At 48.9% G+C, this 10964-nt stretch overlaps 1 protein-coding gene across 2 annotated transcripts in view; it reads right to left on the minus strand.

The window, feature by feature from the left end:
• Window positions 1–330: 330 nt before the first annotated feature.
• LOC121557191 (histone-binding protein RBBP4) overlaps window positions 331–10964 on the minus strand; it is a 41538-nt gene continuing 30904 nt past the window's right edge. The window contains exons 8-12 of one of the 2 annotated variants that reach the window (XM_041871028.2): window positions 6739–6816; window positions 6564–6640; window positions 3067–3124; window positions 2775–2885; window positions 331–1150 (exon numbers count right to left, since the gene is read on the minus strand). In XM_041871028.2, the coding sequence (XP_041726962.1) occupies window positions 1088–1150; window positions 2775–2885; window positions 3067–3124; window positions 6564–6640; window positions 6739–6816 (387 nt within the window). In that variant the 3' untranslated portion in view covers window positions 331–1087. Of the gene's footprint in view, window positions 1151–1753; window positions 2500–2774; window positions 2886–3066; window positions 3125–6563; window positions 6641–6738; window positions 6817–10964 lie in introns of those variants that run through there. The other variant, XM_045207138.1, reaches the window with a different exon arrangement.

The raw sequence follows: 10964 nt of genomic DNA on the forward strand, positions 1-10964 counted from the left end.
CACGAAGCAGAGGTCGTGGGGGTCCGAGGTAGCCATGGTGGAACACCGACACAGGGCCCTTAAAAGGGCCTTTGGGGGTGGGAAAATCCCAGGTGTGCTCATGGCGAAAGACGTTGACGGCTGGCAGTCAACGGCGAAATTCTTTCTAGAGTCTTCGTATGGCTTCTTCAGTTCTAGTCCAGTCGCTGAAGATAATGGGAGGCAGATTGATGGAACGGGGTTCCTTTTATAGGGACACCTGTACTCCTATTGGCTGTAGGTGTGTGCATAATTTTGCTTCAGGCTGTTCTGCCCTAGGGCAGAGGGTAAACCACTAGGAGCATAGCTCCCCTATGGGGCGGAGCTCCACGATATAGAACAGACATTACATATATCAAAAACAGACATTACAAATATCAAAAACAGACATTACAACATCACCTTGACTAGCTAAACACTTCCAACCAAAAACAAAATGTTAAAAAATATATATAATCTGGCTTCATGGGCCCTACTGAACGTAAATGTGACATTCTGCATAATGGTTGGTACAGATACTTGTTTCTTAAGAGGATAACTTAGATCTTTAACCGCAGGCATAGTTGTGAAATAAATAGCCACAAGAAGCGATGGGACAGAGACAGGAGCTGGTTGTCGTCTCGCCACAGGTGGGGGAAGGCCAATCGAGGGATTATAAAAAAATACTCTTTATATTAAAGTACAAAACCAGTTCTAGGAGACAGAGATTTTTTCTTCTCAGACAATAAATTACTCTTTTACAACGCAGAGAGAGAGAGAGAGAGAGAGTTTGCTCCTGTTGAGTCAAGGGAATAGTAGTTTCTGGCTACGTCCCCAATTATCTCACCTTCCTCAAAGTGTGCACTCGTTCAATTCCCTTCACTGATTTGAAAGGAATTAAGTGGTATAAGAACTCTGGTAGAAAGTTCCCATACCTCCACCAATACAATACTTTTAGATTGGTGACGGAACGTACATTTCAGGACAAAGCAGACATTTTGGGGTGGGACACCCAAAGGGTTCAGAATACAAAAAGGAAGGCGGAGTACTTGGGAGTGGGAAGGGGGGTGGAGTTACACATTGGTTTCATTCAGGCAGTGACTTCCTGGTCTCCTCCTGCCTCTGGATCCTCATCATTATAGATGTTCTCAGCCTGGAGGGAGAGACCGAGAGAGAGATCATTATAGATGTTCTCAGCCTGGAGGGAGAGACCGAGAGAGAGATCATTATAGATGTTCTCAGCCTGGAGGGAGAGACCGAGAGAGAGATCATTATAGATGTTCTCAGCCTGGAGGGAGAGACAGAGAGAGAGATCATTATAGATGTTCTCAGCCTGGAGGGAGAGACCGAGAGAGAGATCATTATAGATGTTCTCAGCCTGGAGGGAGAGACCGAGAGAGAGATCATTATAGATGTTCTCAGCCTGGAGGGAGAGACCGAGAGAGAGATCATTATAGATGTTCTCAGCCTGGAGGGAGAGACCGAGAGAGAGATCATTATAGATGTTCTCAGCCTGGAGGGAGAGACTGAGAGAGAGAGATCATTATAGATGTTCTCAGCCTGGAGGGAGAGACCGAGAGAGAGAGAGATCATTATAGATGTTCTCAGCCTGGAGGGAGACCGAGAGAGAGATCATTATAGATGTTCTCAGCCTGGAGGGAGACCGAGAGAGAGATCATTATAGATGTTCTCAGCCTGGAGGGAGAGACCGAGAGAGAGATCATTATAGATGTTCTCAGCCTGGAGGGGAGACCGAGAGAGAGATCATTATAGATGTTCTCAGCCTGGAGGGAGAGACCGAGAGAGAGATCATTATAGATGTTCTCAGCCTGGAGGGAGAGACCGAGAGAGAGATCATTATAGATGTTCTCAGCCTGGAGGGAGAGACCGAGAGAGAGATCATTATAGATGTTCTCAGCCTGGAGGGAGAGATCGAGAGAGAGATCATTATAGATGTTCTCAGCCTGGAGGGAGAGACCGAGAGAGAGATCATTATAGATGTTCTCAGCCTGGAGGGAGAGACCGAGAGAGAGATCATTATAGATGTTCTCAGCCTGGAGGGAGACCGAGAGAGAGATCATTATAGATGTTCTCAGCCTGGAGGGAGAGATCGAGAGAGAGATCATTATAGATGTTCTCAGCCTGGAGGGAGAGACCGAGAGAGAGATCATTATAGATGTTCTCAGCCTGGAGGGAGAGACCGAGAGATAGATCATTATAGATGTTCTCAGCCTGGAGGGAGAGACCGAGAGAGAGATCATTATAGATGTTCTCAGCCTGGAGGGAGAGACCGAGAGAGAGATCATTATAGATGTTCTCAGCCTGGAGGGAGAGACAGAGAGAGAGATCATTATAGATGTTCTCAGCCTGGAGGGAGAGACCGAGAGAGAGATCATTATAGATGTTCTCAGCCTGGAGGGAGAGACCGAGAGAGAGATCATTATAGATGTTCTCAGCCTGGAGGGAGAGACCGAGAGAGAGATCATTATAGATGTTCTCAGCCTGGAGGGAGAGACCGAGAGAGCGGTGGTGTGGAGTGAGTAATCCTGGGACAGTGTGTTTGTGTGTGTGTGAGACATACAGTGAGGGAAAAAAGTATTTGATCCCCTGCTGATTTTGTACGTTTGCCCACTGACAAAGAAATGACCAGTCTATCATTTTAATGGTAGGTTTATTTGAACAGTGAGAGACAGAATAACAACAACTAAAAAATCCAGAAAAACGCATGTCAAAAATGTTATACATTGATTTGCTATGCCAGTGAATGTGTGTCTCACCATCTGCCAGACTTGCATGATGTTGTCCTCAGACACAGAGCAGATGACCCAGGGCTCGTTGGGGTTCCAGGAGAAGTCAGAGATCTTGGCTGTGTGTCCTCCATGGATGAACTAGGGAAGGGTTGGGAAGAGGACAGAAACCTTTTATTGGCTGTGTTTACCTCACTACAGCTCCCTGGCCCGGCTGCTGCTCAACTCCTGATCAAATCAAATCCATTTTCAATATTAACGTTTAATTTTTTATATCGACTGTACGTAAAGCTACAAAGAGTGCCTTCACTGTAAAGCTCACCAGTAGTTCAGGAGGGCCGTCCTCTGCGTCCTCCGCAGACTGCTCCTCTCCTATTTTGCTACAGAACAAAAAAACACAGCAATGAGTTTATCCGAGGCCTAGGGATAATATAATAATATGTACAGTCTCCTTGACTTATTCCACGGTGTTGTTACAGCCTGACTTATTCCACGGTGTTGTTACAGCCCGACTTATTCCACGGTGTTGTGTTACAGCCTGACTTATTCCACGGTGTTGTTCCAGCCTGACTTATTCCACGGTGTTGTTACAGCCTGACTTATTCCACTGTGTTGTTACAGCCTGACTTATTCCACGGTGTTGTTACAGCCTGACTTATTCCACGGTGTTGTGTTACAGCCTGACTTATTCCACTGTGTTGTTACAGCCTGACTTATTCCACGGTGTTGTTACAGCCTGACTTATTCCACGGTGTTGTTCCAGCCTGACTTATTCCACGGTGTTGTTCCAGCCTGACTTATTCCACGGTGTTGTTACAGCCCGACTTATTCCACGGTGTTGTTACAGCCCGACTTATTCCACGGTGTTGTGTTACAGCCTGACTTATTCCACAGTGTTGTGTTAGAGCCCGACTTATTCCACGGTGTTGTTACAGCCTGACTTATTCCACGGTGTTGTGTTACAGCCTGACTTATTCCACAGTGTTGTGTTCCAGCCTGACTTATTCCACGGTGTTGTTCCAGCCTGACTTATTCCACGGTGTTGTTACAGCCTGACTTATTCCACGGTGTTGTTACAGCCTGACTTATTCCACGGTGTTGTTCCAGCCTGACTTATTCCACGGTGTTGTTCCAGCCTGACTTATTCCACGGTGTTGTTCCAGCCTGACTTATTCCACGGTGTTGTGTTACAGCCTGACTTATTCCACAGTGTTGTTACAGCCTGACTTATTCCACGGTGTTGTTACAGCCTGACTTATTCCACGGTGTTGTTCCAGCCTGACTTATTCCACGGTGTTGTGTTACAGCCTGACTTATTCCACGGTGTTGTGTTACAGCCTGACTTATTCCACGGTGTTGTGTTCCAGCCTGACTTATTCCACGGTGTTGTGTTACAGCCTGACTTATTCCACGGTGTTGTGTTCCAGCCTGACTTATTCCACGGTGTTGTGTTACAGCCTGACTTATTCCACGGTGTTGTGTTCCAGCCTGACTTATTCCACGGTGTTGTGTTACAGCCTGACTTATTCCACAGTGTTGTGTTACAGCCTGACTTATTCCACGGTGTTGTGTTCCAGCCTGACTTATTCCACGGTGTTGTGTTACAGCCTGACTTATTCCACAGTGTTGTTACAGCCTGACTTATTCCACGGTGTTGTTACAGCCTGACTTATTCCACGGTGTTGTTACAGCCTGACTTATTCCATGGTGTTGTTCCAGCCTGACTTATTCCACGGTGTTGTGTTACAGCCTGACTTATTCCACGGTGTTGTTCCAGCCTGACTTATTCCACGGTGTTGTGTTACAGCCTGACTTATTCCACTGTGTTGTTACAGCCTGACTTATTCCACGGTGTTGTTACAGCCCGACTTATTCCACGGTGTTGTTCCAGCCTGACTTATTCCACTGTGTTGTTACAGCCTGACTTATTCCACGGTGTTGTTACAGCCTGACTTATTCCACGGTGTTGTGTTCCAGCCTGACTTATTCCACGGTGTTGTGTTACAGCCTGACTTATTCCACGGTGTTGTGTTCCAGCCTGACTTATTCCACGGTGTTGTGTTACAGCCTGACTTATTCCACGGTGTTGTTACAGCCTGACTTATTCCACGGTGTTGTGTTCCAGCCTGACTTATTCCACGGTGTTGTGTTACAGCCTGACTTATTCCACGGTGTTGTTACAGCCTGACTTATTCCACTGTGTTGTTACAGCCTGACTTATTCCACGGTGTTGTGTTACAGCCTGACTTATTCCACGGTGTTGTTACAGCCTGACTTATTCCACGGTGTTGTTCCAGCCTGACTTATTCCACGGTGTTGTTCCAGCCTGACTTATTCCACGGTGTTGTTCCAGCCTGACTTATTCCACGGTGTTGTTACAGCCTGACTTATTCCACGGTGTTGTTACAGCCTGACTTATTCCACGGTGTTGTGTTACAGCCTGAATTCAAAATGGATTACATGCGTTTTCCCCTCAGCCATCTACACACTATATTCCATAGTGAAAACACGTTTTTAGAAATGTCTGCAAATGTATTGAAAATGAAATGCAGAAAATCTAATTTACATAAATATTTACACCTCTGAGTCAATACGTTAGAATATACCTTTTGCAGCGACTACAGCTGTGAGTCTTTCTGGGTAAGTCTCTAAGAGTTTTGAACACCTGGATTGTACAATATTTGCACATTATTCTTTCAAAAAATGATTCTAGCTCTGTCAAGTTGATCATAGCTAGACAGCCATTTCAAGTCTTGGCATATATTTTCAAGACGATTTAAGTCTAAAACTAACCCAGGTCACCCAGGAACATTCACTGTCGTCTTGGTAACCAACTCCAGTGTAAATGCGGCCTTGCGTTTTAGATTATTGTCCTGATGAAAGGTGAATGTGTCTCCCAGTGTCTGGTGGAAAGCAGACAATCATGTTTTCCTCTAGGACTTTGCCTGTGCTTAGCTACATTCTGTTTATTTTATCCTGGAAAAACTCCCCAGTCCTTGCCGATGACAAGCATACCCATAACATGATGCAGCCACCACAATGCTTGAAAACATGGAAAGTGGTAATGTGTTGTATTGGATTTGTATGTTTTGCAATCTTTTTTATTCTGTACAGGCTTCCTTCTTTTCACTCTGTCATTTAGGTTAGTATTGTGGAGTAACTTCAATGTTGTTGGTCCATCGTCAGTGTTCCCTTAGAACACACATTAAACTCGAACTGTTTTAAAGTCACCATTGGCCTCATGGTGAAATCCCTGAGCGGTTTCCTTCCTCTCCGGCAACTGAGTTAGGAAGGACATCTATCTTTGTAGTGAATGGGTGTATTGATACACCATCCAAAGTGTAATGAACAACTTCACCATGCTCAAAGGGATATTCAATGTCATTTTTTTATTTTTTTACCCATCTACCAATAGTTGCCCTTCTTTGCGAGGCATTGGAAAACCTCCCTGGTCTTTCTGGTTGAATCTGTGTTTGAGATTCACTGCTCGACCTTAAATATAATTGTATGTGTGGGGTACAGAGATGAGGTCGTCAAAAAAATCATGTTAAACACTATTATTGCACACAGAGTGAGTCCATGCAACTTATTATGTGACTTGTTAAGCACATTTTTTACTCCTGAACTTATTTAGGCTTTGCTATAACAAAGGGGTTGAATACTTATTGACTCAAGATATTTCAGCTTTAAATGTGTTATTACATTTGTAAAAATTTCAATTCAGGCTGTAACAACAAAATGTGGAAAAAAAAGTCAAGTGTGAATACTTTCTGCATCACTATTGTAGTGAAAGGTGCTAAGTTCTTTACTATGTCCTACCTGAGGTCCCACACGTTGAGTCGTCTGTCAGTACCACTGGACGCCAGGATGGTCTCGTTGTGGGGCGACCACTGGACCTGCAGCAGCCAAATCGGCGAGCTCAGATCAGACACAGGACCAATCACAGGGCTCAGAGGAAATAGGCTAAACAAAGTCTTGCTAAACTGCGTCCTACCTGGAAGATCTCATCTTTGTGCGACTCGAAGGAGTGGAGCTTCAGTTTGAGATTACGCAAGTCCCACAGAGCCACAGTCTGAGGAGAGACAACACAGGCATGAGATGATATACAGCTGTCATTACTGTTATGCAACCCTTATGACATGTCATTACTGTTATGCAATCCTTATGACATGTCATTACTGTTATGCAACCCTTATGACATGTCATTACTGTTATGCAATCCTTATGACATGTCATGACTGTTATGCAACCCTTATGACATGTCGCGACTGTTGCAACCCATGACATGTCACGCGATGCAACCCTTATGACATGTCATGACTGTTATGCAACCCTTATGACATGTCATGACTGTTATGCAACCCTTATGACATGTCATGACTGTTATGCAACCCTTATGACATGTCATGACTGTTATGCAACCCTTATGACATGTCATGACTGCTTATGGAAATAATCCTTTGGCCTCATTTCCATTTTTTATGTACGCAATGCTATCTCCGGCATGGTCAGCCATCTACTTTTAATCAATTCAAATCAATCTAAGTTTTATGTAGCGCTGACAGTGTCATGAATACAAATATGAAAACCAACCTTGTCTGCAAAGCTGGTGGATAAGCTGAAATGCAGCTGACAGTCAGGGATTGGAACCACAATTATTTTCCAATCCTTTCGTTCTGAACAGAACCATTATTTTCTTTGATCCGTTCCACTGTTCCGACCAGCAAAATAACGGTCTGAAGCGGTTCGAACCCAAAACAGTAACAGTTTATATCGTTCCTTCCTGTTCCTAAAACATCTGAAATATGATTCTTTTTTATTTTTTTTTACATTGAGCTAGACATTAAATGACTTCACCAATGGATAGAGCAGCTTGCTATGGAGCATGCATTGGACAGACAAGTGTAGTGCAGGGTGCGAGAGGAGAGTGCTGTGCATCTTGTTGTTATGAAATGCGTTATCTGAATTACACCCTATGGAGGAGCGGCTTCTATGAAGGACCTTTTGAAAGTCTGAACTTCAGAGAGTTGGCTTAACTGACGTTGGACCAGAGCTAGGCCAGAGCTAGGCCAGAGCTAGGCCAGAGCTAGGCCAGAGCTAGGCCTTGATCATGACTATCAGTTCCATTCCACATCATTCCGGCTAGGCCAGAGCTAGGCCAGAGCTAGGCCAGAGCTAGACCAGAGCTAGGCCAGAGCTAGGCCAGAGCTAGGCCAGAGCTAGCCCTTGGTCATGACTATCAGTTTCATTCCACATCACTCCGGCTAGGCCAGAGCTAGGCCAGAGCTAGGCCAGAGCTAGGCCAGAGCTAGGCCAGAGCTAGGCCAGAGCTAACGTTAGCGAGCTAGCTAACAAGCTTGTGTGTGTAGAGCGCCACCAGAATGAATTTTTAAAAAAACACTTGTTACCTTTTTATAGTTAATAAGTCCGACGTGAAACATGATAACTATAAAATCCTTAACTAGCATTGAAAAAGTTAATCCATTCCTCTCTAATAAAAAAAAATCTCTCCCTAATTTCTGAATCATGCTTGTAACGTCAGTAGCTACAGTAAACTACGCATCAGAGGGGCAGGAAGTCACCACACACTGGAGGGAGGGGGAGGGGGAGGGGGAGGTAGTCTACACACACTGGAGGGAGGGGGAGGGGGAGGGGGAGGTAGTCTAAACACACTGGAGGGAGGGGGAGGGGGAGGGGGAGGTAGTCTAAACACACTGGAGGGAGGGGGAGGGGGAGGGGGAGGTAGTCTAAACACACTGGAGGGAGGGGGAGGGGGAGGGGGAGGTAGTCTAAACACACTGGAGGGAGGGGAGGGGAGGGGGAGGTAGTCTAAACACACTGGAGGGAGGGGGGGGGGGAGGGGGGAGGTAGTCTACACACACTGGAGGGAGGGGGAGGGGGGAGGTAGTCTAAACACACTGGAGGGAGGGGGGAGGGGGAGGGGGAGGTAGTCTACACACACTGGAGGGAGGGGGAGGGGGAGGTAGTCTAAACACACTGGAGGGAGGGGGAGGGGGAGGGGAGGTAGTCTACACACACTGGAGGGAGGGAGGGGGGAGGTAGTCTACACACACTGGAGGGAGGGGGAGGGGGGGGAGGTAGTCTACACACACTGGAGGGAGGGGGAGGGGAGGGGGAGGTAGTCTACACACACTGGAGGGAGGGGGAGGGGAGGGGGAGGTAGTCTAAACACACTGGAGGGAGGGGGAGGGGGAGGTAGTCTACACACACTGGAGGGAGGGGGAGGGGGAGGGAGGTAGTCTAAACACACTGGAGGGAGGGGGAGGGGAGGTAGTCTAAACACACTGGAGGGAGGGGGGGAGGGGGGAGGTAGTCTAAACACACTGGAGGGAGGGGGAGGAGGGGGAGGTAGTCTAAACACACTGGAGGGAGGGGAGGGGGAAGGTAGTCTAAACACACTGGAGGGAGGGGGAGGGGGAGGGGCAGGTAGTCTAAACACACTGGAGGGAGGGGAGGGGGAGGGACAGGTAGTCTAAACACACTGGAGGGAGGGGGAGGGACAGGTAGTCTAAACACACTGGAGGGAGGGGGGAGGGGCAGGTAGTCTAAACACACTGGAGGGAGGGGGAGGGACAGGTAGTCTAAACACACTGGAGGGAGGGGGAGGGACAGGTAGTCTAAACACACTGGAGGGAGGGGGAGGGACAGGTAGTCTAAACACACTGGAGGGAGGGGGGGAGGGGCAGGTAGTCTAAACACACTGGAGGGAGGGGGGGGGAGGGACAGGTAGTCTAAACACACTGGAGGGGGGGGGGAGGGACAGGTAGTCTACACACACTGGAGGGAGGGGGAGGGGGAGGGACAGGTAGTCTAAACACACTGGAGGGAGGGGGAGGGGGAGGGACAGGTAGTCTAAACACACTGGAGGGGGGGGGGGAGGGGACAGGTAGTCTAAACACACTGGAGGGAGGGGGAGGGACAGGTAGTCTACACACACTGGGGGGGGGGAGGGCAGGTAGTCTAAACACACTGGAGGGAGGGGGAGGGACAGGTAGTCTACACACACTGGAGGGAGGGGGAGGGGCAGGTAGTCTAAACACACTGGAGGGAGGGGGAGGGACAGGTAGTCTAAACACACTGGAGGGAGGGGGAGGGACAGGTAGTCTAAACACACTGGAGGGAGGGGGGAGGGGCAGGTAGTCTAAACACACTGGAGGGAGGGGGGAGGGACAGGTAGTCTAAACACACTGGAGGGAGGGGGGAGGGGGGTAGTCTAAACACACTGGAGGGAGGGGGAGGGGCAGGTAGTCTACACACACTGGAGGGGGAGGGGGGAGGGACAGGTAGTCTACACACACTGGAGGGGGGAGGGGGAGGTAGTCTACACACACTGGAGGGAGGGGGGAGGGACAGGTAGTCTACACACACTGGAGGGGGGAGGGACAGGTAGTCTACACACACTGGAGGGGGGAGGGGGAGGTAGTCTAAACACACTGGAGGGAGGGGGGAGGGGAAGGTAGTCTAAACACACTGAGGGGGGAGGGGGGAGGGACAGGTAGTCTAAACACACTGGAGGGAGGGGAGGGGGAGGGGCAGGTAGTCTAAACACACTGGAGGGAGGGGGGGAGGGGGCAGGTAGTCTAAACACACTGGGGGGAGGGGGGGGACAGGTAGTCTAAACACACTGGAGGGAGGGGGGGGGGGGGCAGGTAGTCTAAACACACTGGAGGGAGGGGGGAGGGACAGGTAGTCTAAACACACTGGAGGGAGGGGGGAGGGGAGGGGACAGGTAGTCTAAACACACTGGAGGGAGGGGGGCAGGTAGTCTAAACACACTGGAGGGAGGGGGAGGGGGAGGGGCAGGTAGTCTAAACACACTGGAGGGAGGGGGGGGGGGGGGCAGGTAGTCTAAACACACTGGAGGGAGGGGGAGGGGGAGGGGCAGGTAGTCTAAACACACTGGAGGGAGGGGGGTAGGGACAGGTAGTCTAAACACACAGGAGGGAGGGGGGGAGGGGCAGGTAGTCTAAACACACTGGAGGGAGGGGGAGGGGGAGGGGCAGGTAGTCTAAACACACTGGAGGGAGGGGGGGGAGGGGACAGGTAGTCTAAACACACTGGAGGGAGGGGAGGGGGAGGGGCAGGTAGTCTAAACACACTGGAGGGAGGGGGGTAGGGACAGGTAGTCTAAACACACACAGGCAAAGATTTTCAGCTGGCAGCCAGACACTGGAATAAGTTTGAGTGACAAAGTGAGGG

Source organism: Coregonus clupeaformis, chromosome 24 (assembly GCF_020615455.1).
Source record: "Coregonus clupeaformis isolate EN_2021a chromosome 24, ASM2061545v1, whole genome shotgun sequence".
Classification (NCBI taxonomy): domain Eukaryota; kingdom Metazoa; phylum Chordata; class Actinopteri; order Salmoniformes; family Salmonidae; genus Coregonus; species Coregonus clupeaformis.